Genomic DNA, 20,669 nt, shown 5'->3' with positions numbered 1-20,669 from the left:
TTGTTTGTTGTTTTGTTTCACAAAAAGTGACAGAAAGCACACAAAAAAACCAAGGTAACGGAGCAGAGTATGAAAGGGAAGACGTTTACTGAGTAGGATTAAAAATTAAAATGATAGATTTCTGAGTTTTTTATGGTATATATGGGTAATGATTGCTTGGGTGAGAAACTATGTTTACATTCATATCACACTTCCTGGGTCACACTTTAATTTTCAGTAGTAGCCACAGTGCAAAAATCTTTTAGTGATTATTAAAAAAAATCATAACTCCCCCCATTGTCGGACAGGATTATGAAAAATTGCAGAAAATGTCATGAAGAGTGGCATACCTGACCGAGAGTAAAGATTGCATCACAAGCAGCCAAATAATCATTTTTTTTTTTGTTTTTAAAACACACTTGAAACGTTGTATGTAACCTAAATCTCTCTCTCTTGTGCATTTTCTGTAAAAACTAAAACAAGGAATAAATAACATAATTCTTTCAGTGCAAAATAACATAACATAGGAATTGTCAGGAAAAAAAAAACATTTGGAGTACCGTTTTAACTGTGGAATTGTAACATCTAAAATCAATGCAATACACAAAAACAGCGGGTTTAAATTATTCAACTCGACTCATTTTGCGTTCCGAAAACTTCCTCGTCGTCATTATTATCGTGAATTCACGATAGATTTATCATCTGTCAAGATATGGAGAGATTTTATTTAAAACAAAAATCAACCCTCGGGGGTGTGAAAACAAATTATGGTGATATGTGGGAGTGTAAAATTGATTGAGACAGTGTGTGTTTTTGTATGACGAGTCTTGTGAGGACCATTGACATTTTATACCATACGTAGTGAGGACATTTTTGACAAGTGAGGACCTTTTAGCCGGTCCTCACAAGTTTTTCATTCTAAAGGCTTCAAGAAGGTCTATATATGCATCTGTTAAAGTTTCAGAGAGGTCCTCACTAAATCACCCAAAATGATTTTTTGGTGTGTATTTTCATTTCACTTGGATACACACATTTTTTACACACTGTGTGTGTTTATGTGTACATGTGTGTGTGTGTGGTTAACGAGAGGGAAAAGTCATGCCGCAAAAAGTGAAACGATATTTTAACCAAATTCACTACAAGGGTGAGGACTTTGAATGTAGCCATTCAGAGTCCTCACTCCTGCTGTTATTTCAGTTTTAAGTCCACCTTTTATTTATTTGTTTTTAAATAAGTTGAAATGGGATGACATTTCGTGTTCAAATTTAACACTAGTTCTTCTCTAAACTTATCAGCAACAGTGGTCCTCACTACTTATTTATCTGCAGTTATCCGGACCTCACAAAACCATTGAAACAAGGTGTGTGTGTGTGTGTGTGTGTGTGTGTGTGTGTGTGTGTGTGTGTGTGTGTGTGTGTGTGTGTGTGTGTGTGTGTGTGTAAGGGGCTCTTTGGTAATCAAGCCCTTTGCTGCAGGTTGTTTGGTTGTCACGTTAGGCACTTGTCATAGACGAGCTACGGGGATGCTTTATGGCACAGTTTTTGCATGTGTGTGTGTGTGTGTGTGTGTGTGTGTGTGTGTGTGTATATGTGTGTTTGTATAACACTAAGTCTGAGCCAGGTGAAGTTCCTCCAGTCCATGTTTGCCCAGGTGATATCTAGCCAAGTCTTTCCTGGTCACAAGTCCGACGACCTGAAGGTTACACAGAACATCCGGTTCAGCCAATCCGAATCTCAAATTCAACATTTAGCGCGTAGAAAGTAGACGTGCATATTCCACCATGACGACCCTGATCCACTGGTGAAAAAGAGGCTTTGATCGTCTCCTCTTTTATCTCGAACTGCTTCATACAACAAAGAGGGTGCGGAAAGTGCTTAAGATTGGATGACTGTCTGTTTCTTTTGCGTTGTGTCATATTATTTGTTACGGGTAACATCTGACTTACGACCAGCTTGACTTACGACCACCCATACTTACGACGACGACCTCCAGACCCTATTTTTTAATTTTAATTCTACGCCTACGACAATTTTGGCCAGCCAGCCAGCATCTCACTCTCTCGCACAGCAATCGACGGTGTGATGGCACCAGAGGGGGAGAGTTAGCATGTCATTTAGCCTTCGAGTCTCTATTCAACATTTCGAATGAATTTCGACTTACGACCATTTTGACTTATGACCGTTTGCTCGGAACGGAACTCGGTCGTAAGTCGGATGTTACGTTTATTTAATTTTGTTGTTGTTTTGACTTCAAGATGGCACCGCGAAAGTGGCAGCCTTTACAGCAGCTCCTGTATTTTGTTTTTCTACTTCTTCCTTTCCTTATCACTTTTCTGCTGTGAAATGCAAATTTCTCCACTGCGAGACTCATCACACACACACACAATCATGCGCATCAACACATGCAACATCCTCCATAAATGATGTCAATTCCCCACGCTTACCTTGTTTTCATCATCCACCACGACAAGGTGCCTGAGGCCCAGTGCCCTGACCAACTTAAACACACGAGGAAGAGACGTTTCCTGCAACGAAAACAAACCATCTCTCTGAATATCACCGCTACGTCCGAGCGACTGACACTAGACAAGACGCCGCCGCAAAATATGCGGCGATGGGGATCACCTGTGGGACCGTGTAAGGCGTCGGATTCATGAACTCCGAGAGGTCCATCAAACACTCTCGTTCATCTTGGGAAACGTGGATGCTTTGAATAGGGGGGAAACGTGGGTAGGCGTCCCTAAAGTCCTTCAACTGGAGCTTCCTTTGGGTCAGCCGCGATCGCGCCAGCTCCACAAAAACCTGCGAATACCAAAAAGAGGGACGGGTTGCAATGTTGATGCCTGTGAAAATAGGCTTTGTGGAATTAACGGGCCACCTCGCCGCATCCGGGCTACCGACCTTGTGCTTGAGGAGTACGATGAGCTGTGAGCGAAGGATGAGTCCACAGAGCTTTGATGGCTGAATGGAAAAGAAACATTAAATGTATTCTTTATGAGGAAATATTTGAGACACGTGACTGTGGTTTTTGGCTTTTGCGGCCTGAGTGACTGGCTTATTAACTCATTCACTGCCAGACGATGTGCAAAAATGTGTCCACTCCAGCGCCAGGGTTTTTGTCATTGTCACTCGAATTGCAGGACCCACAGAATATTGAGTTTTAGGACGACATATAGATTCAATTCAGCGTAAGAAACTTTAGCCGCTCTTCTTTCATCAGAAAAAAAGAGTTAATTCCTAAGTCATATGGGTCTGGAGTTATCTATCTGAGCTTGAAATGGGGGCGGCAGTACAAAACACAATACAATAATAATAATAATAATAATAATAATAATAATAATAATAATAATAACACATTGGATTTATTGGATTGGATTTCTAACATTGGATTTCAAAACTCTCAAGGTCACTTTACAGTCACAGGATAAGTTTTTTTTCTGTGGATGAGCAGCGGCAGCCACACGCGCCAGCGTTCACTCAACCCGGAATAACTCAAATAGATAGAATAGCCAGCTAATACATATCTAATATCTAGCTAACTAGATAGCCACCTACCCAATAGTTAGCTTGCTAGATAGCCAACACATAGCTAGCTAGTTAAACAGCTAGCTTGCCAGACAGCTAATATATCGCAAATAGATAGCTAGCTAGGTAGCCAGCTAGTTAGATAGCTCGATAGCTAGCTAGATAGCCAACTAGTTAATGAACAAATGTTCATAAGTAGGAGATAAGGCACACATATATATTGGTTTATATAGCGATTTAACAACAGCTAAAGCTGTAACAAAGCGCCAACATGGACAAAAGGCAAATGGGAAAAAACATTGCCAGAGGTCTGACCAGCGCTTTATCGGCACCCCCGCAAGAAAATCCAATACCCCAAAAAAATGTATCCGTGTTTGCGATGCTGTTCCGTACCTCTTCACCAGAATCACTTTGCGACACCACCACGGGGAAACCGTTGTGATTGGTCAATGTGTTGCTCAGGACGTCAACGATGGTTCCCACCTTCTCGACTTTGCTCAAACAGGTGACGGGAGAACTCATCACTTCCCTGAAATGACAAAATTCGTATCAATTATTTCGCAGGGAAAAATGTCTGTGGTTTTCGGAGAGGATTCTTTTTTTTTTACCTCGCTGTTAGCCAGTGTGAGGTAGCGGGAGCTTCCCAATGCAAGAAAGGAATGCTTTGCAGTTTGATGTGGATGTCATACAGACCCTAACACAAAAAGGAAGAATCCTATTTTAATATCTTGGCTTACGAACTTAATTGGTTGCCAGACCGAGTGTGTAAGGCGAAAAGTGTGTATCCCAAAAATTAATTTCCCACAGGAAACTATTAAAATGAGAATAATCCGTTCCCAGGTCCCCAGAAAACAATTTTCTACTTTCTAATTTTCTAAGCCTTAAAAGTACACAAAATATACCTTACTTTATGAATAATAAGTGTGCTATGGTATTATAAGTAAATAAATAAACTGTACAGTATAATAAAGTGGTTTTATTGACCTTTGTGATGGCTTGATGGAATGGAGTGGCCGGTTTCCTCAGCATTAAACACTTATGCGATAATTTTACCTTGTTCCTCATCAATAGTGTTCTGTTTAGCTGGGTTGATAAGTTTTTGGATCAAGTGTACCGATGGCTTGTGCGGGTTATTTGTGGAGCCTGATTGATGGGAATTTTAACCTTGCAGTCTACACTCTGCCTTTGAACTATCAAAGTTGAAACGAGTGCAAATTTCACTGTTTTCTATCCATTTTGTCAGTCTCTCGCTCTGTCGTCTGCCTGTCTCTTTAATGTTTAAACCACCTCCCCTCACTGCTGCGTTCTTGACCAATCACATGGCATCGCAAAGGACACATCACATTGTGGCAGCTCTGTGTGTATCCCGAAAAATAGTTTGTATGCCAAGGTAAAATTTTCATGAATTTTCATAAATTTAATGTAACGTAATCCGAAAGGTTCGTACGCCAAGGGGTTCGTAAACCAAGGTATCACTGTATCTGCCATTGAGATTTTTTTGTCTACAAGGCGTAATTGTGCCATAAAAAAATATGTCACCACTATTTATAAAGTCAGTCCCTGCAATGACTTCACAATTGCACCAATGAAACTTTTGAAGCAAAACCAAGTGAGTCTCTGAACCACGCGGACCTCCACAAAGTAGTCTCCGACGATCTTGGCCGTCATCAAGACGAGCATGATGGGAAGTCCGTAGGTGACGTTTCCTGTGGCCTCCACCATGATGACAGTCAAACTGAGAGTCATTCGAACGATGCCGCCTGGACACACAACGCTACTTGGTGAAGCGTCTTGCAAAACCGATGAGTGCCGTAGTCCAGAATCGGTGAAATGTACCCACCTAACTGAGCTGCAGCTCCAATCAGGGCATATTTACCAGGATCGGCCCAGATCTGAAAAAATAATAAGAATAAGACACTACAGTTATTATTAGTATCTTATTTTTCTGCAACCACTTATTAGTGTAACCACAAACCCTTTTAACCCGCATATTATGTCGAAAAAAAATTACGTTAATGATGTTTGTGGGTTATTTTTACCCATATGTAAAAATCCAATTTGTGTTTTTGAGATGTTGTAAACATACTTGAAAAGAGAGACAACATATTTTCGATCCCATTGGGGATATTTTGGAAATGTTTTGAAGAATGGAAAAAAAAATGATATCCAGTGCTTTCGTCAACATGAAAACAAAAACGGGTAAAATTGACCCGTAACATAATATGAGGGTTAACGCCTTCACTGCCATTTACAAATTTACACGGGAATTGAAAATAGGACGTAGGGCGCCATTCCCGAATTCGTTCGGGTTTTATTTTTACATACTTGGGTGCCGATAAAGCGCTGGCTAGACCTCTGGCAATGTTTTCTTTCCTTTTCCACAACGGGGCGGCATTTCCCTTTTCTCCATGTTTAGCTTTAGCTGTTGTTAAAGCGCTATATCAACCACTATGTATGTACAGACGCTCCCCAACTTACGAACGAGATACGTTCTGAACGATCGTTCGTAAGGTGAATTTGTTCGTAAATTGTTTGATTCCTTATATAAGTATGTTTAAGGTTTATTTAAGTATGTTTACAGCTTGTATAAGTAACCTGTATTGGTTTGTACTGAAAAATAAGCATTTAATAAAATATATGCTCTATAAAATATGTACATGTACAACTGGAGAGAATACTATACATGTTCCTCCAAAAATGTTTGTATGTACCTTTGTTCGTCACTCGAATGTTTGTAAGTAGGGGAGCGTCTGTATTGCATTGAATTTTGGACAGCCACCTTCATTTCAAGCTCAAATAACTCCAGACCCATATAACTTAAGAATGAACTCTTTTTTTCTGATGAAAGAAGAGAGTCTAAGGCACGGGTGTCAAAGTCAAGGTCCGGGGGCCAAATCCGGCCCGCCTCATCATTTTTTTTCGGCCCACGAAAGCAAATCAAACTTGCTTGCTAAAATCCTAACCAAAATTTTATATTTTTGGATGTAAACCACAATAACAGTCATTATTCTTAACTTCAGATTTGAAAAGTAGTTATTCATTAATTTGTTGTGCGCTCTGTACGTAATATGTGGAGGGGATTAAACTAAACTATCTAATGGCTTGCCCTCGAGAGGAAACCATAACTACAATGTGGTCCGCGGCAAAAAAAAATGACTTTGACACCCCCGGTCTAATGTTTCTTACGCTGCATTGAATGTTTATGTAATCCTAAAACTCAATATTTTGTGGGTCATGCAATTCAAGTGAAAATGACAAAAACCCTGGCACTGCAATGGACACATTTTTGCACATCATCTGGCAGTGAATGAGTTAAATGTGAAGAAAAGGGTATGGCATTACGAGTGAATATTTATCAGTCAGCATAGAATTAGATAGACACCCTTTCTCAGTGCACACGTACCGTTCCGGTGGTCGAGATGGCAGAAAGTAGAATCCCGCATAGTCTTCCCCAGGCTGCTCCAATAAGCAAAGAAGGGATGAAGACTCCAGCGGACACGGTGAGGCCATACGTCCAACACGCCAGGAAGAAGTACGTGAGCGTGAACAGGCCCAGCGTCAGAGGATTGTACGATCCTTTCGGAGGGGAAGAAATATTCAACAGTCATTTGTTTTTCCCACACTTTCACTTATTGGTCATATGCATTAGCTTCAAGGCACAGAATTTGCAACAATTTACCTGGCTGGTTGTGAAAAAGGCTGCGGACGCTTCTCTCTGGAGTGTTGAAGAAGGCTGTTGCCATGGAGTTGTACTCCCCGTCGGCACAGAACAGCTGCAGAATATATGAGAAGACAAAGAGGAAGATATCATCTTTTTTTTTCTATGGGAGCTTCAATGGCTCTCAAAAAACACATCTTTGTCATTTATCGTCATAAAGCGGAATTTTTTTGCTGTTTAGTTGAGATACAAAATGGTCTTTTTTTTCTTTTAAAATGCCTAAGATGCAGATGACATGCAAAAAATAATAATACAGTAAAGTCTCGTTATATCGATATCGGATATATCGATAGTCCCGGTTATATCGATACTATTTCTATGCACGCACTGAGAAAATTACATGAAAACAGGGTCGGATATATCGATAGTCCCGGTTATATCGATATTTTTTCGGATTCCCTTGAATATCGATATAATGAGACTTTACTGTAATAATAATAATAAATAGTGAATGGTTATATATGCTCTTGTAACTCAGTAAACGTCAATTTTAGATCATCTAACTTCGCTTCCTAACGTAGTTCGAAAAATATATATATATAATTTCCTGCACGATGCAAAAGAATCGTTGGTGGAAATATCAGAAGAACATATTTTTATTTTATTTTTTTCAATCAATGCGTAGTTGCAAGAAAAAAAATCTGCCCAGGTTTATCATTAAATGTGGTCACAAATGTGGACAGTATATGGAACTGCCGCGGGTTGGAAATGAAGCGGATTTACAAGGGACGGGAGATGTGAGACAGTCTCTTTTCGTCAATGGATGCTACCGTTTCATGTTTGATTTCAACCTTTAGCTTGTAGCAGACGTGCACATTCCAACACGACGTCCCTGATCCACTGGCGAAAAGGACGCTTTGATCCTCTCCTCTTTCATTTAGAACTGCTTCATACAACAAAGAGGGTGCAACATGCTTAAGATTGAATGACTGTATGTCTTTCGAGTTCTCACATTATTTGTTATTTAGTTTTATAGTTTGTGGTTTTTTTTTAATAATAATAATAATAATAATAATAATAATACCTTTTATTTATAAGCGCCTTTCAAAACTCTCAAGGTCACTTGACAGTCACAGGATAAGTTTTTTTTCTGTGGGTGAGCAGTGGCAGCCACACGCGCCAGTGTTCACTCAACCCGGAAGTAACTCAAATAGTTAGAAAGCGAGCTAGCTAGCTAATAGATAGCTAATAGATAACTAGCCAGCTAGATAGCCATATAACTAATAGATAGCTAGCGGGATAGCTAGCCAGCCAGCTAAATAGCTAACACATAGCAAATAGATAGCCAGCTAGATAGCTATATAGCTAATAGATAGCTAGCGAGATAGCTAGACAGCCAGCGAGATAGCTAGACAGCCAGCTAGATAACTAGCTAGATAGCTGGATAGCGAGATACTTCAACTTCTTCCTTTCCTTTCATCACTTTGCTGCTGTGAAATGTAAAATGTCTCCACTGCGAGACTAATAAAGGCTAATCCAATTCAATCATCCGCAGAATATTGAATTATATCGCACGTGTTCACCTGCAGAGGATACTCCTCCGTGTGGTCGGGGCCAAGAGGTTGACAGTCGTTGGAGAAGTAAATCATGGTGAACGACACCGTGGCGGTCACCGCGGCGACCAGCATGGCTTCCATCACTTGTAGACAAGGTCGATGGACATACCTGGCGGAACAAGTCATGTTTTACACTTTAATATTTCATAATAATAATACATTTCATTTCTAAGCGCCTTTCAAAACTCTCAAGGTCACTTTACAGTCACAAGATATGTTTTTCTGTGGGTGAGCAGTGGCGCCCACACGCGTCAGCGTTCACTCAACCCGGAAGTAACTCAAATAGATAGAAAGCTAGCTAATATATAGCTTATAGCTATATTGGGAATATTGTTACAACTAGCGAAATACAGTGAGACCTCAACTTACAAACACCTTATCTTACAAACTTTTCGTCTTACAAACGTCAAATTTATGAAAATTAAACCTTATAATAAGCACTATTTTCATAATACACACCCACCACGGCTGGCGGAGTGATCTTCGGCGGAAGCACACGACCGAACAGCATCAGAGGTTAAGTTACCAAGTTACCTTCCATAAGCCATCAATGACCATCAAAAAGGGGAATAAAACTTTATTTTACAGCACCGTTTATTTCTTTAATTATTCCCATTTTAATGGTTTCCTATGGGAATTTTTTTTTTTTTGAGATACACACTTTTCGCCTTACACACTCTTTCTGGGAACCAATTAAGTTGGTAAATTGAGGTCTCACTGTATTGATATGACAAACATGGTTCCAGACTTCTCTAAAACGAATCTAAGATAATGCTGAAGCATTACACAAGTAAAAAGCATAAAAAGATGCCTCGATCACACTTCTTTGCAGAAATACATCCCAATTGATCAAAACGAGAGTAGTGTAAAAGGGCACAATTGTTTTCAATTGTCGCTTCCAGACATAAAACAATAACACATGCGTCGTCAAGTGGTTACCTTATCCTGAAGATGGTCAGCCAATAGTTGAGAATGTTGAACAGAGCTCCGAGAAGACCACCTGCAGTGCAGGGGCATGAGGGGGTGAAATACAGTGATACCTCGGTTTACGAACCCCTTGACTTCAGAACTTTTCTGTTTACAAACGTTACATTTATGAAAATTTTACCTTGGCATACAAACTATTTTTCGGGATACACACGGAGCGCCACAATGAGTGATGTGTTATTGGCGAACGAGCTCGTTCTAGTAACAAGAAAATGGAGAAAGAATCACCTATAGCACCCATGGCGATGAACAAAGGGATCTCATAGAGGTAATAGGCCACGCTCTGTGAAAAGATTACAATTACTGACTGAAAATGTACAAAAATCAGCGTTGATGGCGTTTTGGAAATTCCGGGGCGCTCACGTCATTCTCAAAACGTCCAAAGTTGATGAGACCGGGGTTGGAAAGGTCACCTGGGTTGTTATGGTAGATACTCAGGAAGAAGTTCAGGGTGAAGGTGGAGATCATTGATGCAAAGAACTGCAGGACAAAAAAAAAGGAAAGGCATTACACAAGATCTAAAACGCATTCACTGCCAGACGATGGGCAAAAATGTGTCCACTCCAGTGCCAGGGTTTTTGTCATTTTCACTCGAATTCCAGGACCCACAGAATAGTGAGTTTTAGGACTATATAAACATTTAATGCAGCTGTGTATTGTTCTTTTGATTGTAAAGTGTCCTTGAGTGTTCAGAAAGGCGTTTGGAAATTAAATGTATTATTATCATTATTATAAAAAAACCTTACTCTGTTTTTTTAATAAAAAAAAAAAAGTTAATCCCTAAATTATATGGGTCTGGAGTTATCTGAGCGTGAAATGCGGGCGCCTGTTCAAAATACAACACCATACATATTGATTTATAAAGTGATTTAACAACAGCTGAATCTGTAACAAAGCGCTAACATGGAAAAAAGGCAAAAGCTGCCCCCGCATGGAAGGGAAAAACATTGCCAGAGGTCTGACCAGCGCTTTATCGGCACCTATCAAAGAAAAACCAAAACATGACCAAATTCGGGAACACATCACGATTTTCAATTGCCAAATAAAATAAGGAATGGCAGCAAATGAGTTAATTAATGGCCCAAGTGTTCGTGTGAAGCAGTAAATCTTGAGCTTTGTGACTTACGATCCGCCACGTGAGCATCTGGTTCCAGAAAGAAGCGCCTTCTTCGAGAGAGAAAAGCACGCCACCTGTTGTCCCAAGAAAGAAAATGTTGTGGCAATTAGATAGCAAAAGAGTGGCTGCCAAGTGTTTCCAGCAAGTTCTAAATGTAGTTTTTCTACTTCTTTCTTTCCTTTCCTCTTGTTTTCATTACTTTGCTGCTGTGAAATGTAAATTTCTCCACTGCAAGACTAATAAAGGCTTATTCAATCCAATCCAGTTGTGCGTACTGAAAACTGCAGTTCATCTTTCACAAATGTCAGTGTTACTTTGTAAAGGCATCCAATAGCTAATAGCTATCTATTCACTAGCTATTAGGTATCTATTCGCTAGCTATTAGGTATCGATTCGCTAGCTATTAGCTATCTGTTGGCTACTTAGCTCGCTTTCTATCTATTTGAGTTACTTCCGGGTTGAGCGAACGCCGGCGCGTGTGGCTGCCGCTGCTCACCCACAGAAAAAAACTTATCCTGTGACTGTAAAGTCACCTTGAGAGTTTTGAAAGGCGCATAGAAATGAAATGTATTATTATTATTATGCTGGTGTTTGTTTTGTTGACACGATCTTTAGGGGTGTTTGGTCTGCCATTTTGTTTCACGTTTCAAGTACTAATAGCTATCTATTCGCTAGCTAATAGCTATCTATTCGCTAGCTAATAGCTATCTATTTGCTCGTGAATAGATAGCTATTCGCTAGCGAATAGCTATCTATTCGATGGCTAATTGATATCTATTCACTAGCTATTAGCCATCTATTCGCTAGCTAATAGCTATCTATTCGCAAGCTATTAGCTATCTGTTCGCTAGCTAGCTTGCTATCTATTTGAGTTACTTCTGGGTTGAGTGAATGCTGGCGTATGTGGCCGCCGCTGCTCACCCGCAGAAAAAAAAACTTTTCCTGTGACTGTAAAGTGACCTTGAGAGTTTTGAAAGGCGCTGATAAATGAAATGTATCATTATCATTATATTACAAAGGGCACTTTTGAACCTTCTACCACGCTTGATCAGGATAAACTGTGGCTCTACCGGTTCCCACTGAAACCCGATGCGACTCCCGATTGCCCAACTGCTAAGCTTCTTGATATTACCAACTGGTGCTCCGAACGCAGCCGACACTCCAGCAGCGGCTCCGGCAGACACAAAGTCACGTTTTTCCGTGTCTCTTCGAAAGTATTCAAAGATCTGTAAACAGTACATATTTTTAACGCGGCGTTACAACAACACACGTGTATCCGGTGCCCGACACCAACCTTAAAGTCTCTTTTTAAAGACGTGCTCCTACCCTGCGAGACCCCCGCGGCGACTACGGCTCCGGAATGGATCATTGGCCCTTCCTGTGGGATGGTGGGGAAAACAAGGAGACAGAGCATCACAAAGTAGGTGTATGGGTACAACATTTGTTCCGAGCGGTCGTTCGTAAGGTGAATTTGGTCGTAAGTTGCTATATTTTGTATGGAATGTATGTTGAAGTCAAACACTGAACGGGACTGTAGTACGATGACATATATCCTTGAGTCTTCAGTCAGCCATGACTGAAGCTGCTTGTACGTAATTATTGAATTACATGCCAGAAGCCATTACATTTTGTTATACATCGCGTCCTCCATGAGCGTCAACTGAGAAGACGGATTTCCTCCCCGCCCACATACTCTAAGCCACAGGTGTCAAAGTCAAGGCCCGCGGGCCAAATCCAGCCCGCCACATCATTTTTTTCGGCCCGCGAAAGCAAATCGCACTTGTTAAATTCCATGATGATTGCTAAAATCTGAGCCAAAATTTCATATTTTTGGATGTCAACCACAATAAAAGTCATTATTCTTGACTTCAGATTTGAAAACGAGTTATTCATTAATTTGCTGTGTGCTCTGTGTAATATTAGAAAGGGATTTAAACATTCTAATGGGTTCCCCAAATTCATAACGGCCCTCGAGAGGAAACCATAACTACAATGTGGCCCGCGACACCTTTGACACCCCTGATCTAAGCCAATCGTAAGCGAGCTCGTCCGGAAAAACGATTGTATGTACCGTTTTTCGTAACTCGAATGTTCGTAAACTGGGCATCAAACAGAAATATCATAAAAAGTATTATCGCTGACTGAAAAAAAAAAAAAGATCTCATTCCAATTTGCTCGCCAAATCACAATAAAAACCAGTAGAAATCTGGAAATCTCACCGACATTGACAGAACCAATCAGATCATAAAGATATTGAACGTTTCTGACCTTTCCGACGGCAAGTCCACCCACGACTGAGCAAATCACACCGCAAACTTTCACCATCAGCGTCTGACAAAGTACACACAACATACATGATATGAGGTTTTATTGTATTTTTTTATATACCTTTTTATATACCTTACATACCTTAAGTCGAACCACTCTCGGAACCTTGACCCCGTTCAGGTAACACTTAATTTGCGGAATACCACTTCCTGCTGCAATCGGCTTCATAGAGTGGGCGGAAGAAGCAATTAGATGTGTAATAATAATAAATAATAATAATACATTTCATTTCAAAGCGCCTTTCAAAACTCTCAAAGTCACTTTACAGTCACAGGACAAGTTTTTCTGTGGGTGAGCGGCGGCAGCCACACGCGCCAGCGTTCACTCAACCCGCAAGTAACTCAAATAGATAGAAAGTGAGCTAACTAGCCAACAGATAGCTAATAGCTCGCCAACAGATAGCTAATAGCTAGCGAATCGATACCTAATAGCTAGCGAATAGATACCTAATAGCTAGCGAATAGATAGCTATTAGCTATGGGAGGCCTTTACAAAGTAACACTGACATTTGTGACTCAATTAGATAGAAAGTGAGCCGGCTAGCTACTAGCCATATAGCTAATAGCTATTCAGCCAGATAGCTATCCAGTGATCCACACATCTAATAGCTAGCTATAGCAAAATAGCAATCCAGACAGACAGACGACAGATATGTAATAGATAATAAATACCAAAGAGCTAGCTAGCTAGGCGTTAAGCGTTCAACTCAACCCGGAATAACTCAAATAGATAGAAAGCTAGCTAGCTAATAGATAGTTAGCTAGATAGTATCATTTCTTATCCGAGTTGAAAAGTGAGTCTTACCTCAAAAAAGGCAACAATGATCGCGCCCACCATGACAAAGGTGGAATTGAGGACAGCCCAAAGGATGAGAGAAAGCGACAGTCCGCCCACCTCTGTAAACCTCTCAATGTCTGGGAAGGTCAAAGGTCAAGGAAAGATGTATTCGAGCGGGAGAAGTGTGTGTGTCATCATCGGGAATGTACTTGGATACTTTCTTTGATCACTTGGTATTTCATTCCAGCCAGCTGCTCCACCGCAATGTCGATTAAACAGGCAATGAGGCCCGTCAGGAAGCCAATCAGGCCGCAGATCACCCAACGACTGATTTCTAAACAGCGAAAACCCTTGAGGAACAAGAAATGACGACTCATGACTCACATCCCATGCACCATTAATGAGGAGGCCCATCAGAAGTGACCTGTCAGAATATATTTTATGAAGCGGGGTTTCGAATCCACTCACCAAGTAACTCATACGACGCTCTTCTTCCAAAAATAGTTGGTTCTCGATGTTATCATAGTCAAGACTCTAAACACACCAAAAAATTTACACTTTTAGTATAGAAAAATCAGTAACTCATTCACTGCCAGACCATGTGGAAAAATGTGTCCACACCAGTGCCAGGGTTTTTGTCATTTTCACTCACAATTCCAGGACCCACAGAATATTGAGTTTTAGGACTACATACACATTCAATGCATCGTAATAAAAACCTCAGACTCTGTTTATTACCTCATATTTGAGTGACAGCAGCTTCTCATTATGAGGGATTTCCTTGAGACGACCTCGATGGGACTCCTGCAAGAAGAATTCTGTGTTTACACTAGTTGGGATAAACACTGCGTTTATGAGATTTTTTTTTTTTTACTTGTCTCCCCCTGACACCATTTTTATGTTTCCTAACTGACACCAGAAAAACGTTTTATAGCATCTAAAATACCCAAAACATGCATGCTGATATTTTTAGTGAAATGCAAAACACTAATAAAAATGAGTTAAAGTGTCCCAAAACGACTTCAAAATGACCTCGGAGATGCCAAGTTTCAGAAGGTCCCGCCCCCTTGTTCGTGACGTCACACCAGGACGTCTTGCCTTGCTCTAGAATCAAAAGTTTCAGATTCGGAGAAGAAGCTTTCTTGTTACTCATCCAGTTATGAATATGATTCAAATAGTTCTAAAGAGGAAAGCAAAAATGTTTGCAATCGATTAAAGAAGTCCTTCCGTATCAATTCCAGTCGTCTGGACTCCAATGTAGCGTCCCAGAAAATGCACAAGATGGCGCAAAAGCACCGTTGGAAATGGGCTGATTTGTCTGCTGGGAATTTGTGTCAACTAGTATCAAATAGTAGTCTTGGTGCAACACACAACGATTCACCATCGCTTTATTCATGTGTTTTCCTTCTAATTTCGCCATCAACACAAAGTTTTCATACCAAACAAAGTACCCAAAATGCATTGTGTGTCACTTTCTCGATCAGGGGCGTTTCCAGACGTGACATCACATCAGGCATCGTCATCAACTTGAAAACAAGACTTCCTGAATATTCAGTGCGAGTCTTAAAATGTAAAATATAAGCTGTGGAATCTTTGTAAATTACGCTCAGTAGAAGTCATTTGAAGTGATTTTACAAATTATGGACGCAACTTGTCCAGAGGCGTCGGTTGTCTTTTAAGAACATTCCAAGTGACACTTCACCTCATCTGATGTGATCTCCTCTAAATCCACATAGCTGAGTCTTCCTATTTGAAAGACAGCGCCTCCTCCAGGCTACGGAGCATAAACACAAAACAAGAAATACATTTATTAAGAACTGGTTTGTTCACATCATGATAGCAAACAATTACAGTACATTTTTAAATCATGACTTTTCTTATATTAGAGCATGTAACTGTTATTATATGTGTTTTTTTAAGGATTTATTGAGCTGTGGTCAGAGTCTAAATGACGAAAAGAAGTATTAGCATGGAAAATATGTGCCGAAAACACAAGAGTAGAATGTGCTTCCACCTTCAGTGAGGACAGAGTGACATGATTAGTTTTGGTGGAAGTATGCTTCATTTTTCCAGTGCCGTTATGTAAACGGAACAGCTGACTGGAAGGAATGTATCAGATGAACAGTAACTCGTGAATTTATTGTCATCAATTTTCAAATCATTTGATGAAAATGAATTGATTTTTCATCACACTTGCATGACTTAATGTTGACAGGCAAAGAGAAGCATTAAGACAATCAAAGACACTTTGTGAATAGGCTTTAAAAGAATTAAATTATGACAGTTTGTAGGATAGAAAATCATCACAAATGGAAATATGGAAAATGGAACATTTTCGTTGGGGGGGGGAATGGTGAAGCACTACTTACCACTGACACACACATTCAAACAAAAATACCATCATCCATCTTTCGTCCCGTCAGAGATTGTCCCATTAAAACTATGTATATAATAGAATAATATATTTTCAGGCATACTATAAAATTGTATTACATTAAATTTTGACAGTTTATGGTCGTCATAGTTACTTTGATTTGGGGCAGGTGTCTTACCTGCCCATAACCTGAATGAAACAGAAAAACAGATGTGTGTAAAGAGTAATAAATCCCCGCTTAACTAAAAAAATTTAACGCAGATAAGTACGTGTTAAGTGCCCCGATAAGACTATTGTTGTTGACGTGTACCATTTTAAAACGTAGAGAAAAACAAAAAAAAATGTTTACATTGGTCTTCTCGCTTATTTAGACCTTCAAACAGCAGATACGAAATAATTAATTTGTTAGCAAAAATACATAGTGGCTAAGATGCTATTTCGTTGCAAACACGCGGTGCTAATGTGTAGTATTAAGTATTTTACGATAAATAATCGCGATAATACGTGAATGCATTTGGAAGCCTCATCAACCGTTAGCTTAGCATGCTAGCTGTGTGGTACGGACCTCCGGGTCGTGTTGACGTTTCTCGGAGCCGTTTATCAGCGGCGTTGCTTCGCCAGCGGCACCGGGCTCGTCGGCTCGGCTCGACCACGACACTTTCTTCGTAATGTCAGCCATGGCAGCCCCCCGGTACTTCCGAGGGTTGTAGTATTACTTCATGAATTGTGCTAAATGGTTAGATCGAGCCATGTTCCTCGCATTTCCACATGACCGCCATTCCTGTGCCTCGTGACGCTTTAGTAACGCTGCGTCCAAGGAACAGGGCGAGTCAGATATTTATAAACTCCGACCAGGATGCGTGCAGTGGCGCGCTTAAACTCGTAGTTTGAAATTGCTAAATTACAATTGAACTGTGCACCGTGGCATTGTGACGTCGACGCGTAAACCAGTCGACTCAAGTGCGCAAGAAACAGCCTGTCCTTTATTTACATTAAAATGACTTATGAGAGCTTTCTCGAAGGAAAATGTATTGTAATGAGCCACAACAAAATTATCAGAATACGATATATTTATTGTTTACATATGCTTTAGGTATAAACTGGGACAATTAGAGTATGATTGTCTGATTTCCCAATTTTTACGAATGCAGCAAACGGTCGCATGACGGAATAAACATGTCCGCTCGTCGCAATGCATTATGGATCTTTTTTTTCTTCAGTTTTTCAGAATCAAGCCCACATAAAACGCTACTAGACTATATAATAATAATAATAATAATAATAATAATAATAATAATAATAGTTAAAGATAACTAATAGCTAGCTAGATAGCTAGTTAGAGAGCTAATAGATAGCAAATAGAATGTCAAAATAGTACAGGATTGATTGTGTAGTAACTAAAGAAAATTGAAAATGTTGATATATTAGAAAAATAGATTTTAGTCAAATTATGTTTTTTCGTTTGCAATTTAGAAATATCATGCTCCAATAAATGTGTTTTGGTTTATTTCAAATAGTTTTGTACACTTCGGCAATCTAGTTAAATTGGGTATTATTATGATGATGATGATGATGATTATTATTATTATTATTATTATTATGTATTACTGTTTATTATTATGTATTATTATAACTCACATGCTGGTGTGCAAGCCTGCCCTCTAGTGGCCGTGAACAGAATCGCAATATAGTAGCTATTCTATCTCCTGTGGGCTCTCAGTATTCGGAAGATAATAATAATAATAATAATAATAATAATAATAATAATAATAATAATAATAATAATAATACATTTCATTTCTAAGTGCCTTTCAAAACTCTCAAGGTCACTTTACAGTCACAGGATAAGTTTTTCTGTGGGTGAGCAGCGGCAGCCACACGCGCCAGCGTTCACTCAACCCGGAAGTAAATAGATAGAAAGCTAGCTATCCAGCTAATACATAGCCAACAGATAGACAGCTAGATAGCTAGCCACTTAGATACCCATATAGCTAATATCCAGCTAGCTATCTAACTGCTTGTGTCCTTGAACGCAGCACAGTATCCGTCCGCAGAACCACACGACCTGGTCCGAGCTAGCTCAACCCATCTACTAGCATCCGATTCTCATCTCAGTGACCATGCGTTTGCTGCAACAGTTGACCGGCATCAGCCCCATTTGAGTCTACTTGGAGCCCATTTTTTTTCGTAAAGCAACGTCTCGCTGGAACCCAAGTATGAAAATGCCACCTGACTCGTTCATTCTGCGCATGACAGCTCATTATCTTTAATCAATGAGCATTTTTTTGCATACTGTCCTGAAGTCGCGACCTCCCCCCCCCCCTGTTCGCCATTCCAGGTACGATGCTGCCATTGTGGGATTGCTTCGCCTGCTTTCTGTTAGCTTAGCAGCGGTTTTGATGGACAAAGCGGGGCGCAAAGCTTCCTGATGTTCTTGACTACTCTAACCCTGGCCATGACTTTGCACACCGCACCTTACCAACTAAGGCCCGCCCCTTTGAACTTTACCGCAAATATGGAGCGCAACCTTCACGATGACGTCACTCGGCTGGCAAGCCATCAAACGCCCGCAGGACCCATTCCAATTCTCAGCATTGTGATATTTCTATTTGGTGAGTGATTTTATGGCTTCAAGGTGACAACAAAGGCAACTTTGAATAACTATGAAGTACAGTGATATCTTGTTTACAAACTTAAAGGACAACCATAATTTGTAAAATCACTTGAAATGACTTCTACTGAGCGTATTTGATAAAGATTCCACCGCATATAGCTATATTTTACGTTTTAAGACTGGCGCTGAATATTCAGGAAGTCTTGTTTTTGAGTTGGTGACGAGTCCGTATGTGACGTCACTGAAGGAACGCCCCTGACTGAGAAAGTGACACACAATGCATTTTGGGTACTTTGTTTGGTCTGAAAACTTTGTGTTGATGGCGAAATTAGAAGGAAAAAACAAAGCTGTAATTGACGGCCCGAATTGATATGGGAGGACTCCTTTAATCGATTGCAAACATTTATGCTATTTTTTTTTAGGGTGGAGGAGAATACACTCTATTATTAAGTCTGACAATAGCATGATTTTCATGTCACGGAGGCCCTCAAAAAAAAAAAAAAAAAATTGGGTCAGGCTGCATGCGTATTTCAACACTTGACATTGCAAGAGTTGTAGCATAATGTACAGTGTTGTGAGGGATGGCTCGATTGACAGGAATGTCGTCCATCAGGTCGGGCGAAACAGACACGCACATACCATCACCTCACCCATTTGACATCATAGAACGCCAACACCCTCTCACACACCTACATGGATACCACCGCTGATGTGCATTTCATCTCTGGATTGAGTAAAAAAAAAAATCCTCCCGAAAAATCACATGAAATTTCGCCCTTTTTTAAAGTTTTGTTTTTTACTTTGGACATATCAGCGAAAAGCCTCCCACTTTAATTTGTAAGGCATGCAAATATTAATTATAGAAATGTAAAAACCTGTGCTCGGTGCTGCTGTACATGCTGATCCAATGACAAATAGTTCAACAATGCGGTTGAACAGGCGTGCGGTCCTCCATCCACGTATTTGGAGGAGAGCTGCTATGAGAGCGGCACAACAAAACAAAAGCAAGGGAAAGTCATAGAGTTGGATAAGAAAAAAAAAATGCATTTTTTTTGTTGTCGTTGAGTCGTTCCAAAAAAAAATAATAATAATAATAATAATAATAATAATAATAATAATAATAATAATAATCATACATTTCATTTATAAGCGCCTTTCAAAACTCTCAAGGTCACTTTACAGTCACAGGATATTTTTTCTGTGGGTGAGCAGCGGCAGCCACACGCGCCAGCATTCACTCAACCTGGAATAATTCAAATAGATAAAGTTAGCTAGCTGGCTAATGGATAACTAATAGATAGCTAGCTAACCAAAGTAAAGTAAATAGACAGAAAGCTAGCTAACCAGCTAGTAGATAGCTAATAGATAGCCAACAAATAATAATAATAATACATTTTGTTTCCAAGTGCCTTTCAAAACTCTCAAGGTCACTTTACAGTCACAGGATATGTTTTCTGTGGGTGAGCAGCGGCAGACACAAGCGGCAGCGTTCACTCAACTCGGAAGTAAATAGACAGAAAGCTAGCTACCCAGCTAGTAGATAGCTAATAGATAGCCAACAAATACTACTACTGTGACGACTACTACTACTACTATACTACTACTACTACTACTACTACTACTACTACTACTAATAATAATAATAATAATAATAATAATATTTTCTAAGCGCCAGGCAAAACTCTCAAGGTCACT

The 20,669-nt window shown here is 39.9% G+C and overlaps 1 protein-coding gene and 2 long non-coding RNA genes across 3 annotated transcripts in view; 2 read left to right on the top strand and 1 right to left on the bottom strand.

Annotated features, from left to right (window-relative positions):
• The window catches only part of LOC148885189 (uncharacterized), a 169,803-nt gene that overhangs the window by 92,054 nt on the left and 57,080 nt on the right, over nt 1-20,669 (top strand). The gene's annotated exons all lie outside the window — the stretch shown is intronic.
• clcn7 (Cl-/H+ antiporter 7) lies at nt 71-17,250 on the bottom strand. The gene is made up of 25 exons (XM_089019130.1): nt 16,926-17,250; nt 15,689-15,760; nt 14,725-14,790; nt 14,455-14,520; nt 14,204-14,336; nt 14,014-14,123; nt 13,291-13,371; nt 13,150-13,212; nt 12,176-12,259; nt 12,014-12,107; nt 10,891-10,955; nt 10,128-10,244; nt 9,993-10,047; nt 9,717-9,777; nt 8,745-8,886; nt 7,183-7,276; nt 6,907-7,079; nt 5,344-5,395; nt 5,136-5,263; nt 4,112-4,197; nt 3,897-4,032; nt 2,880-2,939; nt 2,604-2,780; nt 2,423-2,503; nt 71-1,671 (listed from the first exon to the last, which is right to left on the bottom strand). Exons 1-25 carry the CDS (start codon nt 17,037-17,039, stop codon nt 1,585-1,587), a joined length of 2,397 nt encoding a protein of 798 aa, XP_088875256.1. The 5' UTR covers nt 17,040-17,250; the 3' UTR covers nt 71-1,584.
• LOC148885193 (uncharacterized) lies at nt 12,164-19,224 on the top strand. Its single transcript, XR_016118100.1, has 3 exons — nt 12,164-12,301; nt 18,397-18,574; nt 18,699-19,224. It is a non-coding gene; the product is annotated as an uncharacterized LOC148885193 (long non-coding RNA).

The sequence above is a fragment of the Hippocampus bargibanti genome, linkage group LG17 (assembly GCF_051943395.1).
Source record: "Hippocampus bargibanti isolate YZ-2025 linkage group LG17, ASM5194339v1, whole genome shotgun sequence".
NCBI lineage: Eukaryota > Metazoa > Chordata > Actinopteri > Syngnathiformes > Syngnathidae > Hippocampus > Hippocampus bargibanti.
Note: the sequence above shows the minus strand (reverse complement) of the source record. Positions and strands in the feature narration are given on the sequence as shown.